This window comes from Thunnus thynnus, chromosome 11, assembly GCF_963924715.1.
Source record: "Thunnus thynnus chromosome 11, fThuThy2.1, whole genome shotgun sequence".
Taxonomy (NCBI): domain Eukaryota; kingdom Metazoa; phylum Chordata; class Actinopteri; order Scombriformes; family Scombridae; genus Thunnus; species Thunnus thynnus.
The window spans coordinates 26,233,913-26,261,308 of NC_089527.1; the positions used below are offsets into that span (position 1 = coordinate 26,233,913).

The 27,396-nt window shown below is 39.8% G+C and overlaps 1 protein-coding gene across 1 annotated transcript in view; it reads left to right on the plus strand.

Annotated features, from left to right (window-relative positions):
• Positions 1–3,385: 3,385 nt before the first annotated feature.
• kcnh3 (potassium voltage-gated channel, subfamily H (eag-related), member 3) overlaps positions 3,386–27,396 on the plus strand; it is a 133,023-nt gene continuing 109,012 nt past the window's right edge. Inside the window, exon 1 of the mRNA XM_067604169.1 lies at positions 3,386–3,836. Within this exon, the coding sequence (XP_067460270.1) occupies positions 3,761–3,836 (76 nt within the window). The 5' untranslated portion in view covers positions 3,386–3,760. The remainder of the gene's footprint in view (positions 3,837–27,396) is intronic.

Consider the following 27,396-nt stretch of genomic DNA (forward strand, 5'->3'; position numbering starts at 1 on the left):
TGATACTCAAGCCTGGATTAACTAACAGGGCAATACAGGCAACTAGTGAACCCCCAGACTCCCGAGGTCCCACAAAAGCACCATGATCACTATGCAACAATTGGTTTGTGGTATTTAACTTATTATATCTTTGTTTGGGACAATGAATTATTAAACTACAACATTAACTCACATGATGATATTGTACCTGATCTTGAGGCCCTGTTTCAAAATCTAGTTTTAAGACCATTATTATTACAACCACTATGGTGCTTTCACTATGCATATTCCTAAATTAATTGTTTGTTTTTTTTCAACACAGAAAACCTGGGGCCATCATGCACAGAGAGGGCCCAGCAGCTTGTTCTTGTCCCAAGGTCAACTAGCAGGATGATATGGCCAAGTAGTCTGTATACACACTGGTTATTGCAGTTGATCTAGTTGTTACTGGTTATTGAAGTGGAGACCACTAAGGGTCCTTGAAGGCCTCCCCTGGCTAAACATTTGCTGTTGGACTCTTATTGAACCCTCCGTCCACTGGAGGAGGACTTGTAATCTACAAGTTCTGGTGGTGGAATCAGGACAGTCCACGGCCACCAACAGGCCTTTTTCAAAGCAGCCTTGACTTGTCATAGATGGGAAAGCACAAGGTGTCACTAATAACGTCAAAAATGGCTCCATTCTAATCGAGTGGCCCATTAAATCATGACAGTGTGACAGTGAGCCTGCATGCACAATACCAGGACCCTGAAACTGAAGCAGCTCCATAGAATTCAGCCATCTTTATTTTATTTTTATTTTATTTTTATGAATTTAAGTGATGGCTGAATGAATTCATTTCCATCGACTTCAATGCACACAGCAGACTACACATGGGCTCAAGTTCACTATGTTTCAGTTAATTTGTGGTAATTTTATTTAACACAAATTTATGAATATGTGCTATGGAGGACAATATAAACTACATGAACTAAGGTCTCGAAACTAAATTTTGACATAGTGCTATAGTGGTGGAAAATCCAAAATAAATTAACCAAATTACCAAAAACCAATTGAAGCACAGTAAACCTGGGGATGGGGACCCTAGAGCATCCTACACTGAGCCAGCATCTGAAAATTCAGCAGTTGCATTTCTGCCAGCTGCTAAGACAAATCAGGCCTCCCCTGCAGCTACTATTAACATGCTTCTTGTCCAGTTTTCAATTGGTTCTTTCAAATTAGCTCTGTGGAACAGCTCTCCTCTAAATTGCAATGTATTCAAAGATGGTATTGCACTAATTATGTGAAATCTATCAGAGGGAAGCCAGGTTAAGTAGACTTTGTTGGATTAGCAGTTTCATGCCACTGTGAATGATAAGGACTTTAGGAGGAAAAAAATTGTGAAGAACTTCTTCATGCCGATGAAACCATAGAAATTTAGTGATGTCATTCAAATGAAACAAGCAGGAGAAGTGGACACTTACCCAAATATAATGGTGAAGGACCTTAAATTGAATGGGAAACTAAGTGATTATTGAACACTTGCCACCATGCAAGACAACAATCACATCGGTGAAACACACCCCTCCTCTCTCTGCTTGCATGTTGTTTGTGGTTGTGTTGCCTCCAATGGGTAAAATTTGTTGTTGTTTGCCTTAATGAATGTTTGTTTTATTACCCATATGGTTGCTGAAGTTTGTTATCGTGTTGCCAACACAACTAATCTAGAATTCCTCTGTTTCACATTTATAATAATAATAGTCAAGTCAGCCTTTCAGTCATGTGTGATTCGTAATTATAACCTGTACAGAGGTCTGGTGATTGGTTGTTGGAAGTTTTCCATCCTTGGTTTAGTTTTAGGTTGAGTAATTAGCTTAAATAGGTACCTTGATAGGGAATGTTGTATAAAAGCATTTTTTGAATCCCATAGATATTTGATATATGTAATGATATATTTTGATAAACACTTTTAAATGTAATATGTCCATGAGTGTTTTGTGGTTTGTTATATTCAGCTTCTGATCTGTTCTTGCAGTTAGAATTTGCAATACAGCCTCTACAAAATTTTATGTTAAGATGATAGTTTTACACAGTTGCCTGTGTTAAACTTATTTAAATACATATTCTATAGTGGGGGGAAAGAAAAGGCAATCCAATCTGATTATCAACCGACCTACACCTACTGCCCTCTGTGCACTACTACCCTGTCACCACCAAGTTCCCATTTAACTACACATGCAGCTTCATTATACGAGACCCAGAGACCAACCAGTCCTTTTATGTTGGAATACATTATAGGCAACCTGGCCCCTGGGTTTCTGTGTGTCAGTTAGTTTGTGGTAATTTGATTTAACACAACTTACCAAGCGAGCACATACAAACTAAAGGCCTCAAAGCTAGATTTGACGCAGTGTCCTTCTGTACAGGATTACAAGTTGAGCTAATAATGCAGGACTTGCGTTAGTTGTTATTTTACAGTGGTGCAAATTGCAGTTAATCAAATTACCAAGACCATAACACATGCAATGAACCTGAATTAGGCCCCCTTTATGGGTGTTTGGGGCCCTGAGGGTTTTGATGCACCCATAGGCTACACTTCAGATGTTTTTATGTTTTGCTTTGATGTTTTGTTTAATGTCTTGTCGGTTTTTATATCCTAGTCTTGAAAGAGATAATATACCTATTTTATTCCACGTTTGATGTATTGAAACGACAACAGACAATAAATAGTTGATCTCAAGAACACTGTACGTTATAGCGCTTAAAAATGAGTAAAAATGATAACAAACCTAAATTCAATATATCGGGTTTAAACTTGCTCTTGTCAACCAGCAGATGGCAGAACCGCACCGTGCAATGAGGTCTGAACCGCTTCTCTGTCTCTCCAAATGCAGCAGCCATGTGGTCCTGAGGAGAGGAAAGCAGCGGCTGGAGAAGCCCATCTCCTCGTTGGACATCTACAGTAATAAAATCCTATACTTCACCTTCTCAGTCTAAAAAGCTTGGTTAATTCTATACAAATGTATCTCTAGAGACTGAGTTGAGACACTTAAACATGCAGTGAGGTGCTGTGTTTATTGATAAGACTGTTATTATATGTTTAAAAACGCTACTTTTGCTTCATGTAAACGTGATTGAGAACTCTCTTTCCCAACGACCTATTGGGTCTACTTTACACAGGGCGGTCCAGATCAGGGGTAAAGGCCATTGGCTTCCAAAAGCAGCATCTCTTTGTTGTCTCCCACCTCCACTTTGAAACAGGACCGCAGCTTGGCAAGACCTGAAAGGCGTCGTGTGACTGCTGCTCTCAGCTGTGCCGAGATAACCAAGCAACGACAGAGAGAGAGAGAGAGAGAGAGAGAGAGAGAGAGAGAGAGAGAGAGAGAGAGAGAGAGAGAGAGAGAGAGAGAGAGAGAGAGAGCTGAGGAGGAGCTTGCTGCTATAAGATTCACTCCACGCACCATCAGCACCAAAACTTGCAGTCCATCCATCCATACCCATCTCTGTGCTGCGCTCTTGCTTTTGCGTATAAACACTGGCGTCTTCATTTGATTTTCCCCCCCGTTGGAAGGTGCACAGGTGCATCCCACGGTTAATGCTCGCTCTTTGCTGAGTTGATTATGGTCACAACCCCCGCGGTGCCAAGGTGGAGTCACCGCGCGTATCTCGGATCGGTGCGCTTCTCCAGGGGCTGGGATGCGCACCGGGCACCTCTCGCTTCCTGCCTAGTTTCGGGTCTGAGCAGGAGTCAAGCGCTGCCCCAGGGCGCCGAGGCAGGAGGACCCAGTCGACCCGGAGCAGGATGCCGGTGATGAGAGGGCTGCTGGCCCCACAAAACACCTTCCTGGACACCATCGCCACCCGTTTCGATGGCACCCGTGAGTAACAAACAAACAGCTCTCTGATGATCTCTTTTAACAGAGAAGAATAGCAATCACACAATATACTTTGAAGGATGCTTCACGCGGTTAAACACACACAATAGAAAGCCTGTATGGAAAACCACCACTACATAAACTGATGAATGTTTACAGGGATTTTCTGCAAGGTGCAACTTTAAAAGTTTGATAATTTACCTTTTCACTCTGCCTAATAAACTAAAGGTCTCATTTCTGCAATATGTTGATGAACAAAGTGATGTCCTCTGTGAAAAGGCCATTTTTTCTTAGAGGATGGACTTCACCTGTCTGCACAAGAAGAGGTCAAGCTGCACTTTCACACTATGAGCTACAAACAAAGCACAAAGGAAAATAATTAGTGTTGACTTCTGCAAATACATGATGCATTCATAAAGAGTTTGCTGGTCTCAGTATTGTGGTTTTATAGTCCATGTGATGGCAGTGTTTTGATAACAGCCAGTGGTCATAGTGTAGATGCATGTAATTAAAGCCTCCTTCTTGAATTTCAGGGCAGCTGTGATGCATCCTACTGTTATAGCTTTATGACTAGATTGCTTTCATTTCCATTGTGCCCCATTGTGGCCGTTCACCATTATGTCTTGGGCACATGTCCAGGCTTCACTCTGTATTCTCTGTTTTAGTCAACCGGTCTTGCCAGAAAGGTTACAATTCATTTTGTGAGTTCACTTCCCTGATGAGCATGAACAAACCCTGTTCTATTTTGATCTCTAGGCTATTTAAACAGCAGCAGTTGAAATGATGCTCGAGAGAGGAGGATGAACAGACCTTTTTTTTTTTTCGTTGGCAAGGGTGTCTTGCGAACAGATGCGATGAGCAGCCCGTGTGTGTTTGGGCCCATGCTGGGTAGGTGGGCGGGTGAGAAATGCTTATATTGCGCTTGGGCTGTTTGTCTCTCCTCCTGTGTTGATTATTCAGGGTGATAGGAGTTTGTGTGAGTCTGCAAGTGGGGGGAGCCAGTGTCTCCCCTAAACCAGTTATGTGTGACAGTATGGTAGCAAAGATGATTCGACCATGCAGCAAGTCTCTTAAAGACAGATTCTGATCACACTCAAGGTTTTTCCAAGTCTCCTCTCCTCTCCTCTCCTCTGCGAGTTGTTAGTCCTTCCTCTTAGTATACAGAGTAACTGTGAGGACAAAAAAAGGAACGAATAGCATCTCTGTGCTGTATTGTCCTTTATCTTCCCACTCATCTCTACTGTTATGTGTGATATATAAAGACTCTACTACTTTTTCCTCATGTCTCAAACATAATCACATAGACTGCATTAAGAAGCACACATACGGTGCACATGCACAGACATACACACACGGTCCTCACATGTGATGACAAGCAAATCAAACAGGAGAATAGAAATCTTCCTATTCATTTCCATGTTCTGCTCTGTAGATTAGACCTCATCATTCAAAGAAGCGGTCTAAACCTTTGCGATTTTTCTTTGAGTGGCTAAAACACAGGCCTTCCATTTGCAGAGTTGCTGATAATTACACATCTCCAGCAGCACATGTGCAGTCATTGTAATTAAGTCCTATGGATGACAAGAATTCATCGTGGCCTTTATGCTTGTCAGAGGAGGGGGTTGGGGGCATGGGGGTGGGGGTTGGGGGTTGGAGGAGGAGGATGTGGGGGCGGGGTGGGAGGAAGTGTGTACAGGATGGTGAGATGCGAGAGTGTTAGTAGCTATTCTGATGGTAGACGGGGGATTTCTGTTAGCTAATTATAAATCCATTACAGGTCTCACTGTGGCACATGCAGCTATGAGTTTTTAAATGGTGTAACATCACTGAATAAGACACTTGAGCAAGCATGGAGGACCGTTATGTGCCAGTCTGTTGAGGTTATGAAAGCTTTATGTGCTGGTGAATACAGCTGTGTGTGTGTGCGTGCGTTTCTGTGTGAAGGCCTTTTGTTGTGACATGAACTGAATGTCAGTCATTACTTTAAAAAGCCACTCATCACTGCCAGAAGCACCTGAAAGCATTTCTTTTTCTCTGTTGTTGAAGACTATTGGCCACATTGTGTGGCTGCTCCATTGTTTAATGTGTCTCACTTGACTGAATGCTGAATCTGGCAAAACCTGCAATACACTTGGAGATGCAGAAAAAAAAACCTGGTTTCAAAATATGCTACCATCAAATGAGACTCACAATTACAGACTCACAGCTGCGTGTGCAACTCTGACTCATGTCCACTGACTCCTATAACAACACTCGATGCACGGTTTTCTGCACTTGCTCTCACCCAGCGTTGACAGCTAAGTAGAGAGGGTGTTCACATCCTAACTCAGTTGGGTACAGGTGCAGGACAAAATTGGCATCATACAGCATTCTGAGTTTTACAAGCTCCCACAAAGTCACTGATTGCCTGATGGAGACCTTGCCAATATATTAAAGAAATAATCAGTTTCAAAAAATGCTCAAAGGCTTGTACATGTAAGTGTGATAATATACAGCAATAGTAATAATTTGATGAGAGTGAGTGTAACTGATAGCAGAAACATTGAATTTTTACACAGAAGCTAAAGAAACCCTACCTGAAACCTCCCACATATTAAACTAATCTGTTCAACACCCTCACAAAGACCCAAGTCAGATGTCAGAGTGGTACTATTTCACGGTTAGAGTGAGATTACAGCAGGGATTTGTATTAGGTACAGTAGGCAATTCTTGTGCGCTTGACAGTCATTTGACAGATGTGCTGCCGATGCTCTTACGCAGAGTGACCTATGAAAGGTGCGTATGCTTGTTGACAAGAGCAAACCCACAATCAGATTTACACACACACACACATGCGCATACACTCACCTTAAATGGGGACCTGGATTGCTGCATCACACTGCAGTTAGACAGCTTCTGAATCATTAACTTGGAGAAATGTTATTTTTTATAGACCCCCTCTCATGACAAATGTTTTAGCCAACGGCTCAGGAGAAAAAAGAACACATAAACACATGCAAACACACGTATAGTATGCAATACCAGTGAATAGAAAATATATCAAATGGCTAAACTTCCCTTGCTTTTATGTTTATTTGTCATCATTTTCTTATCTGTAGATTCATGCAAGGCTCTCGTTAAACTCATTATTTCGAATTTGTTAATATGTGGAAATTATGTTTTGGAAGAAAAATGAGAGGATGGAAAGAATGAGTTCTCTGAAGACTCACTGTAAACGTCATGCATAGTTCAATCAATGGTTATTTGCCGCTGTGCTCCCTAGAAGAGGCAGCAGCTGTGTGGGACTGCACGAGTCAATTGGTCCTATTAATTGAGTGGGTCTTGGCTTGGTCCTAATCAGGTTAGGGCCTGAGCTCTGCTCATCACGTGGACATGTGGACCAACACTCCCTGTAAGCTGCCACCAGCCTGCTAGCAATCTTTACATCTCTCATGTTTCATTTTAATCCAAAAAGACATTTAACTGTGTGAAAAAAGGGCCAACAAAAAGATTCCTGGTGTGGTAACAAATCTGATTATCACACTGTCACAGTTGAAGGTCTTTGCTGATCACATAAAAATGCTTTTTGACCGATTTTTCTTTATGAATTCAATCAATCCAAAACATCGCCACCTTTTCACACACACGTAAGGTATTTATTGAAGGATCCTTGAATTGCAGCAAATGAATTAGTAGCAAATCAATAAAATGATTACGTGCACTGATAGATAGAAGGCTTAATCTGTTCATTAACTAAATGAAAAACAAAAAAGCTCCTCAGATCTTACAAGTAGAGATAGGAGAGTTGTGCACTGTTTTTCTGACTTTGAAGATCTTTCACTTTCTTAGTTGTATCACACATAATACTCACTTTGCCACAAATCTCATTTGCTCCAGTCACAGAGAAGTAAAGTGTATTTCTCTCTGCCTCTCTCTAGTATCTTACGTCAAATGATCAAACATCCCTTTCTTCTCCACCCCTCATCCCGCACTGCTGTATCCCTCCTTCAGTCTTTCATTAGTTGCCTCCCACCCTCTCCTCTTGTTATTCATATCATTTTGTGCATACGTGTCCATGTGCATATGTGTAAGTGAGAAAATGAGTGTACGAGGCTCCAGGCTGTAGGGAGAAAGACTGTCACCACCTCCCTATGCCCGTGTTTGTATATCTGTGTGCATCTGTGCCTTGTGTATGTTTGACAGCACAGATTAGTGGTGAGGTATTGTCGTGTCTCAGGTGTGTGTTTCCCCTGTGGCGCTTTGTGCTTAAACCCCCTCCTGGCTTCTCGTCAGGCAGGAACAGATATAATGATAGGCCTATAATGGCCTGGCACTGTCACTTCATGGTATTAGAAAACTACAGACATAATATTTTATAACAGATTTTAAAAAAATTAAGAGTCCACGGCAAGGCTAGCAGCACTGTGGGGGCTTATTTAAGCACAGCGGTGCTTTGAACAAAATGGTAACGTCAGCATGGCAACATCTCACAGTGACAATGCTTATATTTAGCAGGTGTGATGTTGTTCACTACGGTCACCATCATGCTACTGAAGTTATTAAGATGACTGTGTATCAGGCATAACGTGACAAATCTTCATTAAATACAATTCCTTTCTCAATGTCATTATAAAATGAAGTGTTAACACTTTCTCAGTGTCATTAATTTAGTCACAGTGGGCTGTCGACTCAGCTTTTAGGGCCCCGGCCTCATGCTACTTTACATAAAAATGATTCCAATTTGTTCCACACATTGAGGTATCAAAGCTGAGGTATCAAAGTCAGTATCCGGAGAGAAAACGTTGGATCAGTGCATCCCTAATGGCAATCTCATAAGTTTTGTAGGTGTTCCATCATGAACGTATCAGTGAACATTTTTAACAAGATCATGGTGTTAAATAGAAAGTCAAGCAACCATGAATGTCTGTACCAAAGTCTGTGTCAATCCAGTAAATGTTGAGATATTTCACTGGATAAATAAAAACCTTCTCCTGCTGGCGACTGCAGATAAAAATTCAGGTGGATTTCATGGCAAACCACCCAGTAGTTGTCGAGATACTTCAGCCTTGACAAAAGTCGCTCTCATCCTTCGAGCCAGTGTGTAGATTATATAAAAAAGAAAAAAACACAAAGAGAGAGTTTAATCTGTGATGTGGAACTACCTTATTGTGTGTGAATCACACACAATGATGGTATATCCAAGGCCACAGTAATATTAGTGTAATATGGATATGTTAATTAGTGCAAAATGTCATTTTTTTATGAGTTTATGTTAAATAATTACACAATTTGTGTGAGTCATGTGAGGGACTTTTAGGGTGTCTTATTTCAATAGGTTACTGATCAGTATATGTGAAAATTTTGCCTTTAGTATAGATTTTTTTTTCATAAATCATTCTGTGATTGATTAAAATGACCACACCGTATGTGGTTTTGATGAAGGTCTGGATTCCACACAGAATTTTATTGCTGTATGAGTGAGTGGAAAATAGGTTAGGTGAGTACAGTAAATACGAATGAGAAAAATGATAATGATTACAGTGTGGTCATATGTGGCCACTTTTGTAAATGTAATTCGATTTTCAGCACGGATGACTGTGATTTTGACATTTCCTTTAAGTGGTCCAATCACAACACAAAACAAATTGCTTCAAACATAGGGAGTTACACAAACTACTTTTTCCCTCTCAAAAATACATAATTTGGACCTACATTACACAAGATAGTGTCAGCATTCATGAGAGTTTTAAAAAAAAAAACAATGATTCAAAGAGTGAATTATTACGACGGGTAATATTGTTATCTAATGTGGTGTGATTGTGTTTGTGCTCAGACCCTCCCTGGTCATAATGACAACAGCTCACAATCTGCCTCTTGTTATCACAAAACAGGGAGAGTGAGAGAGAAGGACAATTGAGAGAGAGATGTTGATAGGGAGAGAAACAGATCTGCCTTTAGCACTGACACTCAGAGGGAGGGAAAGAAAAGACGGGGGAGGCTTGGATGCCAGGGAGGGCAAAAGGAGGATAGGAATCAATAGAGACGGGAGGGTCATGGTGGGAGGAAACTGTGGGAAGTAATAAAGGGGTGTGTTGTGCACAAGACAGATATGATTAACATGCAAAATAGGACGAGCACTGATGACAGATCAGGGTTGCACTGTTTTTGCTACAACACAAAAACAATGTTATGAAGTGCTTTACATTAAGACACTGATAGGTAACACAAGGTTATAAAAATGTGAATACAACTGTGAGGTAAAAAATAAATGAGAATTCAAAAAAATGCAACAAAGGCCATAAGATTTAAAAAAAAAAAGAGTTTGAAGAGAGATTTAAAGGAGGACATTGACTTTTCATGCCTGAGATCCTTAGCAGCAGAGGAGAACCCTCTGTAATCCTTACTCATAAGCCCCAAACATGCTCGACGCAAGTACGCAAATGCACAGATTGTTTTCTTGCATTGTTGTATTCTGGAGTGTTGCAGCAAGGGTCGCTATAACAAAAGAAAGCTGACAGACAGTATGAGTAAAGTAATAATGCTTGAAGCCATGTTGTTTTTAGCAGCATGACCATGGATGCATTAAGAGAGCTGGATACAGCACCACCACTCATCCCTGCTGCCAATTTGTCCCGGTAGCCACTGGGACAAATCCTCTACAGCCCAAAAAGCATTTCCCCATAGAAAAGCATTTATAAAAGACATGTCCAACTACAAACAAGGCCAAGCATTTGTTCCATCTTTGTTTTGTGTATTATGACTGTTTAAACCATGAAGGTTTTATATTTGTAAAACTTTTTCAGAGCATAGAAAAGCTATTTCTATGTGCACTACATCAACCTAATGTAAAGTGTATGGGCACAGTAGGAACTCGAGAGTGTGACCAATGGGAGAAACACTAATGCACATGTGCAGTTGGCCACACAATGCATACTTTAAAATTCAAAACTTTAAAATTAGAGAGCTTTTTTTTTTCTTGGCTTCTGCGTTCCACCTTGAGTCTGCACTATATTTTTAAAAAATCCATGGGCTTGATGTCATTGTGCATATGTTAGCATGGTGACATTAGCATTTAGCTCAAAGCATGCCTGTGCTAAAGTATAGCCACGCAGAGCGTCTAGCATGCCTGTAGAGTTTTAGTGTTTCTTATTGGAGATATATGCAACACACAGTCTGACACATTCACACCTACAGGAATCCACTTCAGACTTACCTGCCACATTGCGCTGATTGTACAATTTATTTGTATTAGTTATATGGAATGTGATGGGGAGGAGAATTAATAAAACCATCAATTAGACAGGCTCTCCACACTTATAATCAAGTGAGCCCTTGATAAAGTGAGCATGGCTTTACTGAGAGCGTACTTCATTATTTCTGAATTTAACAGTGCCCTTTTTACACTTACGCTGTGCCTGAAGTCAGACTATGAAGCTGATAATCAGTGATGAGAGAACTTTGCTCACTTACTGAATTAGGTCTTTAAAACACGGGTAATTCACACTATTCAGGTGCCGGAAGACTCCCGGAGCTGGAATTAGAAGGACTGCAGGGGTTGTTTTCTTTTGCTTAGTAACAGATGCACACACTAAAATATACAGATGTCTACTATCTCTCTGTCTGTCACTCTCTCTCTCTCTCTCTCTCTCTCTCTCTTTCTCACACCTACACACACACACACACACACACACACACACACACACACACACACTAGTCTCTCTGGCTTTCAGTCATATATTATCGACAATAGCTGCCTGCTAAAGATAATCAATATGGATGCTTTCACTACGCACCTGCTACTGAGTACCAGAAGCAGTTTACTGAGGCTGCAGGTAAATCCATGACAGTGATATAAAGCAAACATGTAGTGGTTAAACATGATTCCTGTTTACAGAGGACGAGGCCTGAAGGGAAGGTGGCCTTTTATTCTCTTTAGACAGTTCTCTTGATGGTGGCCCCATAGTGAGAATTATTAGTTCAAAATGCAGAAACTCAAAATCTGCCATAAATTATGATGTTCACCAAAATGTTGCTGCAGTTGAAGTAAAAGTCATTAGGTCCTTTCCTAATTAAAACTCTCATCTTTATACTTTTCTACTAAAACAGCTGAAGATTTTAGCCATTAACATACAAGAATGCCACAATGTTGACTATGACATGGCACTATAAAGATTTGCCTTCATGGTGATATTTATCTAATATTTGTTAAATTAATTTGGCAGACAGAGGGCGTGTGAGGAGGCTGATGGTCCATTTAATCATGTTGAAAATTTAAAATTTCAATTTTGACATTTTTTTTGACATTTTGTAGTTATTGAACATGAAGATGAATGTTTAATTAAGAATGCATGACAGACATTTCAAAACCATTAAGTTTAAATACTTTCAACACTATTCAAAATCTGATTGTTTAAACTAGTTTCTCTCTTTTTACCAGTGTTTACCTTCAATCTATTATTTTTAATTTTCGACAGAAATTCCCTAAATGCCCCAAAACTTGCAGAATAGTTTGGCTCAAATTTATGTTTACAAAATTATGGTGCTTTTTTTTGTCTGTCAGCAGCACTACAACATCAACAGTTTTAATTTTGTGATTGAATTATTAAAAAATGATCTAAAATCACTTATCTGCAACTTTCATAATCATCTCAGCTTATGTGGGCTGAAATAGTGTTAAATTTAAGTCTGAAGCAGGAAAAAATGATCGCTTCAAATGCCTTTGTACATATTTATCAGTTAATCTAAAAAAAAATATCCTAATCTTCATGAAACTAAGTTGAATTAGAATCCATATTGAAGGTGACTGAAGACAAAATAGCCTGCTGCTTCTTCAATTGGTTATATAGTAGGGTCCAAAAGCCTGAGGCCACTTTCCCATCATGGTCTCAGACTTTTGGACCCCATTGTATGTATGTGGATTGATGAGAAGGCAGAGTTAAGATGTATTAAGCATTTCAGGTCACTTATTTCTGGCTACTAACAACATTTATCAAAGACCCATTAGGAGGGATCTTATAATTTCTGTTGCCAATCTAAAAAACCTTACAATAGGGTTACTGTAAGTATCAAGGCAGTGATATAAGGCCTCTTAGAATAAACCAGAGGAAACGGGTGTCAAAATGTCAAGTTGAATCTTGTCATCTTTTCTTGTCAGTGAATTCCATTTTGTGTGAAGTTGCTTATTTTAGACCCACAGAGCCATGTTAGATTCTCCATTCTTTTTACTTCAGCACTGTCAAAAGCATAATTGGAGCAATTTAACAGTTGTAGGCAGGTGTAGAGTGTACTGTGGATAGGTGACCTGACAGATCGGCTAAGGGAAGCAGAAAGAGAGACAGGTAGAAAACACAGACAGAGGAGCAGACAGGACAAGTTAGAGATAGACAGTAAACCAGGTGGTCAGCGAGGATGTCACCATGTGCATAAGAAATGAGGGAAGCAAAAGATGTGAGTGTGCAGGATGAGAAGGACTGAGCCTGGGATTGTAACAGCAGTAAATGAAAGTGATGAAGCCAAAGTGACAGGGGGTACATTAGACTGCTCCGTGGTAATATGTTCAGATAGGAAGCAGATGAATCTGAGCTTCGACTTTATTAAACCCAGGACTTGCCAATAGAGTAGCTTTTAGATTGTCTTCCAACTGTTTCCAAGCAATATCCTAAAACCTACCCTGTCTCCTAGAAATTATGTTTATATACTACTAAATTGTTTTCGCTGCCTGGACTATGTTCACTGGCAACGATGTCGTCATCTGCATTTATGTGCAGCATCAGAGTCGCATGCAAGTGGTCAGCATGGATGGTAGGAATATACAATGCAGGACTTTGACCCCAGGGACAGAGATTTGCATCCTGAATACCATCTATGGTTGAGATTAGGAAATGAAAACACTTTGGTTAAGGTAGGGAAAGATTGTGGTTTTGGTTCAATTTTAATCAGCATAGTGTATTGTGCTTCAAGTCACTGTAGACTTTTTCTGTGTGAGCATGGTCTCTCACCTTAATCAAGAGCTGTTAAGGTCTAAACATAATCATAAAAAGTTGAATAATGCTGTTGTTACTCCAAGCAGATATTGTATTGCAAGTTTGGATGTTTTGTCGGAAAACAAATAAAATACATCGTCAGAGAACATTTTACTGATACGTTCAGTGACAACACTTTTAGGACCCGCAAAATACGTTAATTAACAACAGTTTCTCATTATGTCATCATATTATTTAATCCAAAACGTATATGCTGTTAGAAATGAATAATAATATATACATTTAATTTCTAGGTTTCTAGGTGACAGGGTTGAGTTTTTTTATATTGCCTTGTTTCGTCAAATAAATCTAGCTTCATTATTTACTAATTCTAAAGAGTCTATCTACATTACAAGCTAAAACAAGTGATAGATAAACATCACCTTTATAAAAAATGTATTAGCTATGGTCTCTCAGGTTGTTCTGCAGAAGATAATGATCTGTTATGTTGTTAGATTGAGCTTATTTCCGCTAACTACTAGTTTGTATATTTCATCAGAATTTTAATGACAGACAAGATAAGATCTTTTGGTCTGAAACAGTTTTGCATGGGTTGGGCTTTTCCCCTTAGTTCCAATTAGTCAAATTGAGGGAAATCAACAGCATAAAAGGATATTTTAGGCAATATTGTGCTTCCAAGTTTGAGGATTCGAAGGCTCTTTTCTATTTCAACATGAGAGTTCCTCCAAGCACAAAGCCAGTTCCAGCAAGAGATGGTTTTCAGTTTTCAGTTAAAGAACCTGACCAGCGTGTACAGAGCCTTGATCTCAACCCCGTCTAACACCTTTGGGATGAACTGGAATGCCAAATATGAGGCCTTGCACAGTATCAGCATCTTGTGGCTGCATTGTAGCAAATCACTGCAGCCAGGTTCCAAAAATATTGTGAAATAGAGGCTGTTATTAGGACATTGATTTCAATGGTTTTGGAATGAGATACCCACATACTTTTGGCCATGTAGTGTAAATCTGCCTTCTCTGCCTGTCATTTCTAAAATCTGCAAATAGCCACATCCGAAAGCTACATCACACCTCTACACACACTCAAAGCAGAGTTTCATTTCTACCACCAGCTATGCAAACCACAAAAACTAATGGCAAACACTAAGCTGTGCCTTCAAGCATCAATGACAAATCCCTTATTCTAGGATTCTGTCATCTTAACACACACACACACACACACACACACGCACACACACACACACAGTCGAGCCATACTGCCTTAAACCCTGGATTCCCATCCATACCATAATTACTTCATTTCCAGCCATATACATATCCCTAGTGGTGAACTTTAGAGGCAATGAGGACATACCTGAAACAGAGGAGAAGATACATCTGACAGCTTTCAACTTGATGCCAAACTCTGTAGGTGTGTGAGTCACTGTGCCACCAACCTGTACGGATTAGAGGAAGTTTTCATATTTCTCCCTGATGGGGTAGAAACCATGAAGGACAGTTAATGCAAACTGTGACACAGTTATGTAGCATGAAAAACTCTATTGATACATAGAGACCCAAGTTTAGTTTTGGAAACAACTCATCCTGTTTAGCTTTTACTGTGTTGGCCTTCACGTGATCATTGCAACATGCCTAGATCATGTCTGGTCACAACCATAAGAACGACATACTGTACAGACGTGGGATGCTGTGGGATGTAGCACTCTAAAGTCACCAGATGGAGTATGAGGTCCCCAAGGGCATCCTCCTGTCTCTTAGTTAAAAAACAGCCATGCAGACAAATATTAAGTACTGTACACATATGGATACACAGCCCTCTTATAGCCATAGGCCATGAAGATGCAAATATATGCATTAACAAGGACGTGAAGAGGACACAAGAGACTGTCCTCTCATAGAAAAATGACAAAAGCAAGTGCCCTGAAACTTCATATTGTATGTTCACATTCAAGTGACAGAAGCCCTCTAGTGGCCATAATAATTATGACTGGAGCATCGGACAACTTGTTGGGACACAATGTCACAAAGAGACCGGTAAATGGAAAAGGAGAAAGTATGACATGATCAGAGATGTGGTCCAGTAGAGATCCTATCCAGTAACAAAACCTACTCTAGCCCAGTGTTGCTGAAACGTCTAATCACTGTTCTCAGTCTATGAAAAACAGAAATCATTAGAGGCCGAAACTCTGCCACTTTCCCTCTGAGCACACTATCATGAAAAATGAAAAATGTTGCATGTCATTGTTAATAAAATGTTTGGTAGCCAACCAAATAAGTGGTTTTAGTTAGAGCTGCTTTAGGGCTTTAGTTGGGAGGGGGCATTGTTCCTTCTTCTTCCTGTTTTGGGCTCGGCAGTTAGTCGAGGTTACGAGAGGCTAAGTGAGAGGCTAGTGTGGAGTTTACGGCAGCTCTTTTTTGTTATTTTGGCGTTGGCTACAGCCCACAGTAGCCTGTGTTATAGTGCGCAATAAAGTTGTAGCGAAAACCAGCTAACATCTCATTGTCTGCTTATCGAGGGACGTTACAATAGCTTAATATTGTGTGACCTATAAGAAAGTTAGGCAAAAGTTTGGTTTTGCCTTTGCTATTAACATTTAGAGATTCACTGAGTGTTTGGTCAGATGTGACTAAACGTGACACGAGATTGAAAAGCCGGCAGCACACTTCAGGAACAGTCCTGCGTTTTGGCTCGATAGCAGTTAACACGACTAAGAAAAGTCTTACCATTTTTCTCAGGTGATGTTACATCCAGCACTGGCACAGTGAAACAAATGGATCAGCCCAGAGCTCCGCGGTTAAATAACATGTAATTGATCAGTAGGAGGTTTAGCTTTTCCCCGTACGGCCCTGGTGAGAAACGGGCTCGGGGAGACCTTGACAGGTGGAGGCGGTGGTGGAGCTGCAGCTGCATGCTGCCCGCATGGCAGCATTAAATTAACAACAGCAAGCCTATTTATTTTACTTGATTAATGTAGCCTATATGCTCAGTTCACAAAGTTTGTGAAGAGTTCATTCTGCTGACTAAAATACATTTGTTGGATCGTAGGGTTTGTGTTTTGTCCTTTTTTGCTGTTTAAATGTAGGCTATTATATGACTATTTAAACATATGTCCGGTAGTTGTTCTATATGGCTGTAATTCTGGAATATTAACGGACATATGGGCCATCAAAAAAAGTCTAGCGTCTAACCTTGGTCTGCAGTCTATTATTGTTAAAGGAAATCCACTGTTAAAAAGACAAGTTTTTTAAAAAAATTCTAGAAATTCTAGAAAAAGTCAGTGAGTAATTGTGTTAAATAATCGTGATCTCAATATTGACCAAAATAATAGTGATTATGATTAGCAACACTGTGTACAAATACATTTAAACTTTTACAAAAGCAAAGGCTGCATGGATAAGGAGTGACTGATGAACTACCTTAGTCAAAATGTCGTTGGAAACAGAGAGGGGGAATCATCTTGCATACAGGTACATCTAGAGAGGGCCTTTCGCGAGTTTCGTGGCCACTGCAATCTACAACCTCACTGTTAGATGCCACTAAATCCTACACACTGCACCTTTAAGTGGATTCCACAGAGCAGGGTAATAAACACAGACCCATCCTCCTCCCTCCTCCCTTTTCATTTGAGTTGAAAAGGTCTTGCTTTGGGGGAAAGAAAAGGTGGTGGCATATGGCTGGGAGGAGAGTTAAAGTTGGTGCAGGGCAGTTGGAATCTCTTCAGACAGTCAAACAGAAACTATGTCAGAGCCAAGTGACCCAAACAGGACTTGGCAGTGAGTGCCTGGGGACTGTCACTCTACCTCCAGCCTGCTCTCTGAAGACGGTTGAGACATCCAACAGCCTTTTCAGACACTGCTGCTATAGAGGTGGCACCTCAGCCTCAAAGCACATCTTTATCCATGTCTATGTCCATGTTATGTATGTGTGTGTAAATGATCATATTTAGCATGTGTTCATGTCCATTTGTTTGATTTTGCATTGGCAGATAACCATTATATTGCATCATTAGCCCCACCACTACTCTCCAGTTTGCCATCTCTTCTTGCTTTTGTGTAATTGTGGCAAATATTGACTTTGGAGAAGGCGACAGGCCTGTCTCTCTTTTCCAGCATCAAAGGCCAGTGACTAAGCAATGTTCCAGTAAAGAAAAACAATGCTGTTTTCTATGGCAGGGCTCTGGGAGTGGCAGCTGGTCAGAGAAAGTCTGCAGCACAGACACATTGGATGCACCTGTTACTGGACAAGACAAATTGGCTTTACTGGGTCCCAAAGACAAAATCAAACTGCTGTTGTTGTTGTTTGTTGTGTAAATGAGCCTTTTTATATATTCTTCTTTTCTATTTCCTTTGTCTCTGACTAAGCGGTCTGTGGTACTGTAGCTCACGCAGTAACAGTTGTTCCCATAATGTTCAGTCATGGAGCTATAGTTGTTAAAGAAACAACAGACAATGAGACATTGTTCTGTTGCATATGTCCCTGGTGTTCTGAAGCCATATGTGTTGAGGGATTAACTTGTAGATAGAGATGTTGGCCAATAAACATGGCCACTCTGGTCAAATACTTGCTGGTTGCTGTTAATCCCTCAGCTTTGGGTATGTTTGAGCTCCAACAGGCAGCCCACTTCACTTTAGAGGTACATTTGGAGGGAATACACTGTTATTGTGAATATCACTGTTATAAAATAATATCAGGGCTACATTGTAAGTGTGTTTGTCTCCACCAATATGTGCCTTTATCTGAACCGGATATGTAAACGTAAATGTATTTTTATACTCATTTTCCAGTATGAGTGTTAACCCCAGGAGGTATTTTATTCCTTCTCATTCCTCTCCTATCCTGGCTGTCAGCTCCAGAGAGATGCAACAGTGACTGCCTGGTACTCTTAACTCCACAGCTCTCCACTCTCAAACTAATTGGCTACGTGTGAATCCACCCTCGTTTGGGGGGTGGGGGGCTTTTCATGCATCGCATTTGTGGCTTCAAGCTGTTTGCATTATTACCACCTTTCTTAATATAGCCTACCACAGTCATAAGATTATACAATTATGGCTCTGTATCAAACTGATGAGTGAGACTTTTACGCATGGTTCCCCGTCATCCGTGTTGTTCGAGTGCCACAGGCATTGTGCAATTTGATTATGTCTTGATAATTATTAAAATGCCAAATATGATGGTCTGTGAAGAAAGCTGTTGTGGGAATGAGGAGGAAAAGAGTCACTTGGTCCCTTTTCAGGTGGGTTTAGGCTGACACGCACAACAAAATAATACAAAGAGCGAGGAGCTTGGCTGCAGTGACTTCAAGGACAGTGATGGAGGGTAATGACAGTATTCGTTAAGAGGCTGTGCAGTATAATTTACAACTTGTTGAATGCTGTTATTAGCCCACTAGCAATCTTAGCTCCTGCACTTTATGCTGATAACTCTGCACATGCTATTTCCTGTCCTGGTTGCTTTTTGCCACATTGCACAAGAACATTTTGTCTGGCTAATTCTGGTCTGACCGCACCATTAGTTTGAGAATCAAAAAGATGATACTGTGTTTACAGCTTCATCTCAGTGCTCCTGAGAGTATATTAACAGGATGTCTAACAGTACTGCATCTCTCTTTCTAGCTGAGGTGACAGCTCTAAAGGTGTCAGTTTAGTTTGGCTTTGGGTGCACTTAATCTTCCCCACTGAATTTCCATATGAGCCATTTAAAACTGTAATGGCACAAGGTTTAGTAACATTTAGCCCCTACACAAAAGCATCTGTTGAGATTTATTATAATAACGCAACTGCCATGAAGTGCAAACAGGAGGATTAAATGAGTAAATACATTTTATTGACATTACTCTCATTGCATTTGTGGGTTTCCTCAAACTAAACCACTGAATCTGAATTATTAGGGTTGTTGATCATTTTTATCTTTTAACTTAGTATAGCTCTGACTTGGCTATGATTATTATGGCTTGGAGACAATGACAGAGAGAGCATATTAGGAGGATTTTTTTCCATCACATTATTTCTCTAAATTAACAAAAGAAATTGAATTAACCTATTAAATGTCAGCTAACGCCTCACTTTATTTGCAGAGGCAACGGGGTGCCATCTGGAACCACAATGTAGAAGGAGTCATGCGATTACAGCAGCATCCAAAAATTTGCCATATTTAATTAGTTTGCCACACTTCCTTTTGGTGACAAGCATCATATTTAGCACTTAGAGCGATCACATACATGTCGCAATTTGAGTGGGAATGTGAGTAGGAATGTATAGAAAAATGCATATTTTTTGACAAAAGTGGTATGTTCAGCATTAGATTTCTTGATGCGTACACCTGTTGTGTATCAAGTGCTTTTCCCAGTATTTCTGTGTGTTGCTGCTTCCCATTTTTTCTCACTCTAATTACCAACAGTGAGAACCAACAAGGTTGAGACATCCATGGTTCATATAATATTCATTTCAAATATAATTTCACTTCAACTGAATTCAATTTCAATGTGTTTCAATGTCAGAAAAATGAGACTGGAATTTAGAATCCAGCAGGACACTGGAGGAAATCAATAGAAATCAGGAAACTGGGTACAGTTTGCAGAAATGGACGTCTTGACCTGGATAAAGAGAGCTTCTACACCAGAACATCCAGCTGTTCCCACATCACTGACCATTCACCCAGAAGCTAGCCCCAACTGTGCCTGTTCTGCTGGGTACAGAGATAACCTTGATGGCTTGTTCAGGACAACCGTGTGTGTGGCTTACTCGGGAAGCATGGACATGCATACTCATCACACTCACCATTTGACTGGAAATGATTTCATTGATGATGGTATCATTATAGGTGTTTTGTTGTTAGTATAATGTTGCCTAGTCACCTGGAATCACCGTAGAAACACATCTGTTGTCCTTTTCATAATGTCAACTAAACTAAACTAAAGTAAATGACAACATTTCAAAATGGCCAATGATTTAAACATAACCTTTATGTTTTTCTCAGCTGTTGGCATTCAGATTTGAGATTTTCTGCTCATAGTATGAACTACATTGACAATTTTGATCTGTTCTGGGAGCACAGACACTACTACAGAATGGATGATTTTCACTTGAATAGAGAAAGGGTGCAAAGGCCCCTAACATCTCTCTTCTGTCATACAAAAGAAAATCAGATTTGAAAGGAGGAGAAGGATACCAGACGTGTGTCGCCACATAATCATCACCAGCCATCTCCCTCGTTTCTGGCTAGAATCTGTGTCAAGGAGCAGTACCCTTTCTATAGAACAACACGGACAAAAGTGGTTGAACAAAATGCAAAAACAACCATCTCTCCTGCCTATGGTGGTGAGACAGAGACTGATTAGGAGAGCAAGGTGCATAACAGTTTGCCTACCGGACTCCACCTACCTTCCAGTTTGGGAATATCTCGAACAAGCTGAAGTCAAAGTTTAAGGAACATGATATTACTAGTTGCCACTAAGATGGAAGAGAATCTGCCTGGTGTCAACACACACAGACACGCAGATGAATACTGTAGGAGCCTGCTTCCTCTTACTGGGTATGCACCTTCGTATTCTGCTATGACCGTGTAACATGGCATCCACTCTTCCTGTCCCTACTCGTTGCCCTGTTAAAGGTGATTTTACAAACTGTATGGTGCCAGGTGCACACAGAGGGAAAAATCAGGCCAGTCTCAGTCCAATTCCAAGGTTACAAGATGAACAGCATCAGTATGACAGTACTGCAAAACTGAACATGGCACTTTAAAAAATTACATCACTGACAAAAAAATTGTTTATTGTCAATGACATAATATGTGAAAAAAGGTTAGAATGCAGGCCAGGCTATTTTAAATGAAGCTTCCCTTCTAGACACAACTTCCTCATAGCCAGTTAGAAATGGACAAAAAGAGTGAGGCACTGCCAGGGTAGTAACGACTTCTCTCTTCCAAAAGACTCTCATCCTTTGAATATCATGCTGTCGTACAAACCCACACTGCTGGCAGTAACAGTGTACAGACCTCCAAAACCAAATGCTTTATTTCTGGATCCGTTCTCTTAGTTATTTTCCTTATCATTATTCACCCAAACTATGACAACATGGAAGCATGGGCTCATCTGTTTTCTGCTTTCAACCGCTCCTTGGAGACTGGTCATTTCCTAAAGCTTTTTCAATACTGCAATAGTGCGCCCACAGTCTATAAAAGTCTATAAATCAGTTACAGCTCATTCCGAGCACAGCAGAGTTTTAACTGGAACATAGAATAGAGCTCAGCTCAGTCCTGCTCTGAAGCGCCTGCACTGGCTTACAGTTAGTTCCTGGATCAATTTTAAGGCTCTTTATCTTGCATATAAATGTGTTCATGGATTTTCCCCTTGCTACTTTGGTGATATATAAATCCCTGTTACCTTCCTCAGATCCACAGACTTTCTGCTGCTCACCGTAGCAAAAACTAAAACTTAAAAGACATTTGGTGAAGTTGGTTTGTGTAATTCTGCACCCAAACTGTGGATTTCTCTGCCTCTGAATCCGAGGATGGCAACATCGGTTGAGGCCTTAAAGAGACTTTTTATGTGGAATATCTGATTGCCATTTTCACTCGATTATGTACACTACCGCTCAATCTTACATGGTTACAATCATTAAGATGATGATAGGGAAAGTGATCATGGTAATGATAATTGCTACATTTATATCCATCATTACAAATTTACGTCAACTTATTTAAAACTGTTTATTTTACTCCCTTCCCTGTTATATATATATTTACTCCCTTCCCTGTTTATATATATTTTAATATTTCAACTGTTGTTTAAATTGTAAATTTTAAATTTGAGCTGCATTTTACGTATGAAAGATGCTATTAATTAAATTTGTTTAAGTGTTATTATTTATTCTTTATTTTTCTTTTCTTTGATACGGGTGCTAAGACACTCTGTGTCCTAACATAGAAAATGACTGGCTTGGCAGAGGAAAGATGTATCCTTCATCTACCTTGTCCATTATTTTCTTACATTTGAACACCTTGTAATACAACCTTTCCCACATATCATGGTGGCATGTAATTTCACTGATACGACATTCTCATGTAACTTCTTTGTATTTGTACCAAAGGATTTCTTCTTGGATTCAGATTTTATTGTAGCCTATTGTATTGTATTGTATTCTTTTGTGGGTTGCTGCATTAAAACGGAGCTGAATCATTTATTGGATATGTAAAATATATCTTTGGTGCTCAGAATCATACATTCCATATCAAGATGTTTCTTTCTCTCATAAGGTCTCAATATGAGATGTTGGGTGAACACGAGAAGGGATGAAAGGGGAAGACGGACGAAATCCCTATGAACTGTGTAAACAAAGACAAGAAAAAACAAGCACGTTCAGTAGCTTTAGTGTCAAATGAGAATGGATGTTTTAACCTCTTGTGAGGCAGAAACATAAGCCTTTTTGAAATTATTTATCAAATGAAGTGGTTCAAGACCTTTTCAACACCATGCTGCAATGCTTCTGAATGTTTTACATTTTATTGGCTGTGGTGTACTGTTGCATCAGTGTTGTAATAAAATGATCTTCTCTCAAATCTTCCCCTGCTTCTGCCTTAACTGATCAAGAATTCAGAGCACAGACACCAAATTGTATTCTTCAGCCAATCTTTCAATTGTCTTTCTTCCACAGAGTGCTCCTCTTTCATTTATCTCTCACACATTACATACAGCGCACCATGTAATTGCTTTTTATAGTAGTGTGGTTGCGTGTGCGCGCGACTATTTATTTATTGACCTTAGTGTAGTATGTTCGGATTCTGGAGTCAGAGTTTGTGGCATATGTTGACACTGAACGAAGAAAACATTTGACTGATGCTCTGACCATGTTTGGGGATATGCTGCACATGAATTTGCACTGCACATGAATGAAAAAATTCAGGCTAAAGCTGAGATGCAGCTGCTTACTTTGTTCCCCACGTCCATCACATATGGAGTCTTGTATGTACAGTATCTTATGCAATTATGTGTGCATGTATGTGTTCGGCAGAAATGACGTGTGTGTGTGTGTTTACATTAGTCTTCCTTGAGGGTATAGTTTAAATGTTGTGTAAATGTGCATGCATATGTGGGTGTGTGTGTGCGGATGTGCATCACTGTGGAAAATTAACTTTTTGGCCACCCAGGGCTCGGGGATCCTTCGGAGATCTACCACTCATCAATTTTATGAGTCATTGTAGATTGTAGTACAAAAGAGTACAAAAAAGTTGTTGAAATGCAAAAAGCATGACACATCATCCTTCTCATGGTATTCTGTTTGCTTTATTCTGTGTTATTGTATTTCAGGTTTGATTTTCTAACAGCAAAGATCATAAATGAAGACACAATATACAGTACGATCCAACTGTTACCTGCTCTTACTTCCAATCTATAAAACAGAGTTGTTTTTAAATATTGTCTGGTCTTATGAAAGCATGGATTACATCTATAATGTCTGTAAATGTCAGTCAGGCCTTTCTTTTCAGTTATGCATGTTCAAAAGCATGCAAAATACACATTTTGTAAATCTGTAAGTCAAACTGCTTAATAATATAAATGAATAAATCTGTAATTTATATGGTCTAATTACTGCTTCAGCCTTTTAACAGCTGATGCTCGAATAACTGTGGTCGCCCTGAGGTGCAAAACAGTAACATAATTTCATTAAAACAAAAACAAAGAAAACATTTTATAAAACAAATTAATTAAAATAGAAAAATAAAATACTGAAATGTTGTGCTCTGCTCTTCAGGATCAGTGTGACCTTCAGAGCTTCTCACCAGCATGCATTGCCTCCCAGTGATACTTCACTGTCCCACAGTAAAGCAAATTTTAGCCTAACTTTTGAGTTAATACCTCTTCTAAAAACATGACTGAGACAGCTGAAGCTTGAATATTGGCATTCTTTCTTGATTCCCTGATTGTGTGTAGACAAGATGTGGTAAAAAAAAAAAAAAAGAAATTAAAAAAATTCTGTAGTGCCGCACTGTTACCAGCCACTTCATACATAAAAGCTTTATTGATTAATAATCCAGCACTCGAGACAATCAAATGGTCCAGCAGAGTCTTTGATATGCATTGAAGAAAAAAATATTTCAAGTGAAGAGGGACATTTACAAAAGTGTTTCAAACATAACTTATCTGCACAGTGCAGAATAATGCATTGTTTACACATTTCAGTAGATCTAACAAAATAGCTACAAAGAGAGAAAGAGAAAAGATTGGATGGTTCAAACCTAACCAGTCAGTGTAACCAACTTAGCGACCTTCTTGCTACACTCTCTGCTAGGAGAGGTGAGGAAGGGAAAAAGGGGACACAGGGAAAGATGGATGGACCAGACATCGCAAGACTTTGCAGAGCAGACAGATGGCCTAGACAAAACCAGTGTGTGCAGAGTTGACAGATAGGTCTGGATGGGAACATGAAATATTTAGCAGGAGTAAATGGAGGAGGAGGCAGTAGGGTGGAGGACTGTCTTGACTGTTTTCATTTGCATTCATTAATATTAACAGTGTCACTGGTCTGATCTGTCACTGGAACATTAGGTGCTTTGTTCTTCTGCTGTTTCTTTTTCTTCCACATCTTACCTGTCAGAGCAAGAGCACAGGTTTTGATGTGAGTGACAAATTCAATAACAACAACTTCAGTCTTGAAGAAATGCACTGTTTTTTACACTTGTGTCTTAATGTCTATGTAGGAATTTTATGGCATTTCCCCATGCAGCAACTACCACAGCTTGAGGATGAGGTCAATGCAGAAGTACATTAAAGTGCAATGCCTCCAATGACTGCTAGATTCTGGCTTGAAAAAATACCTGGCCCCAACTGACTTCCATTCAAAAAGTGTCAATTTCTCTCCAGAAAGTAAATCATTTTTTTTCCCAATGAGTCCTTATGGTTGTAATTGTTAAATTTGAGCCCTCTAATAAGTGTGCTGGTGGTCATTTTGGAATTTATTGCCCAATTAATAAGATTTGAAGACTTATAGTAGGCTTTAATGTCTACCGTGTGAACAGCCATCAGGCAGTGTTGTTGTGTTTCAGTGGAAAACAGAGTATACTCCGATGTAACCACAGTCCCAACAACAGGTGTTTTTACAGACATGGACAGTGGTGGTCCTGGCACACTGCTGCTTTGCATTTGGCTAGGTTTGCGTTGTTTCATCAAAATCAGACTGAGTTTAGTTTTAGCTTCAGCTGCCACAATAAACCTCATCAGGCCTTCTGAAGCTTGTATTTTATATAATTTCAATGCTCAGATAGTTTCTTTAACTTGCTTCATTTTAATTTCAGTTTAGCTTTAGTTATGTCAGGCCTTGGTTTTGTTTTAATTAATAAATTAAATTCTTTGTTTGTGTTTTTGCTTACAACAATAACTTTTCTTGATTTTTATATCTCGTTTAAAAATATACCAGAAGCCCCACTCTAGTTTACAGTAGGAATGCAAGGATCAATGAGTGAAGAGATAAAGTGAGAGGTTCAGTGCTGACACTAATGCCAGTATCTGTGGCACGCACCATGTGACCTTAGTGATCAGCCATGATATGATTAATATGATTAATGTACAGCCAGATGTGAAATACTGGCAGGCTTTAAAGCAAGACTATGTAACATCTGCTGAGCAGCAGCACCAGCAGCCTCTACTGCCAACAGTGGTAATTACGGGACGCTGGTGCATTCAAATCTCTCCTGTGTTGATCGCTTTCAGCAGTATAGGAGCCGTGTTAAATCACTGCTGATAAAAACATTTTCTGCTGCTGCCTCATATTAAAATCTTTTCACTGACAAACTAACTGACTGACAACTTTTTATTGTCAAGAACTTATAGGAAACGAAATGTATTTATCGCTGACTTAGCGGAGCATTGTTAGTGGCGCCATTCTTCAACAAAAACAAGTCAACACAACAAGATCTGGAGATATTTGGAGGTATTTGTTCAATGGATCAGTTAGAAATACTGCAGATACAGCCACAGTAAGATGTTTAATGAAGTGGTGCAGAGAACAGGCTCTTGGTGCATTTCCACCACATCTCCAATGGGTAGCCTAAACAACTTATTTTACCTTGCAGTGAGGGTACTGCACTACTGTAATGTGAGGGAACACTGTTTGAAGAGGAACAGACTTTAACACTTACTGTTGTGACAACCCTTGCCGTGCTTCTGGCGGATCTTATTTCTGTGATTGTCAACATCTGAACCCACAGCAGCTGTGTGCTAAAATGTAGTTGCTAGCAGCTAGCGCTATACTGACTGACTTACGATTACGATCCACATCATCTTTATAGTATGTACATAGCTAGTATGTATCTTAGTTCTGTTGATAACAATATAGTTACATATTGGTGACATAACAAGTGGTGTCGCTTATTAGCTGAAGACCCATCTGCATCATAGAACTGGAGTTATCCAGTTATTTCTCACTGGTGATAGTAACCGCTCAACCCAAGTTACATAGTGCAAGAACAGGCGTTCAGGGTGCAGATTGTGGAATGAAAGAGGCACCATTCTCCCTATCACAAATTAGTGTACCATCAAAATGATTTGAATGATTTGTAAAATAGTTGCATAATGTTGCTTTAAAGACCAATGAGGCGGGTCGATGTTT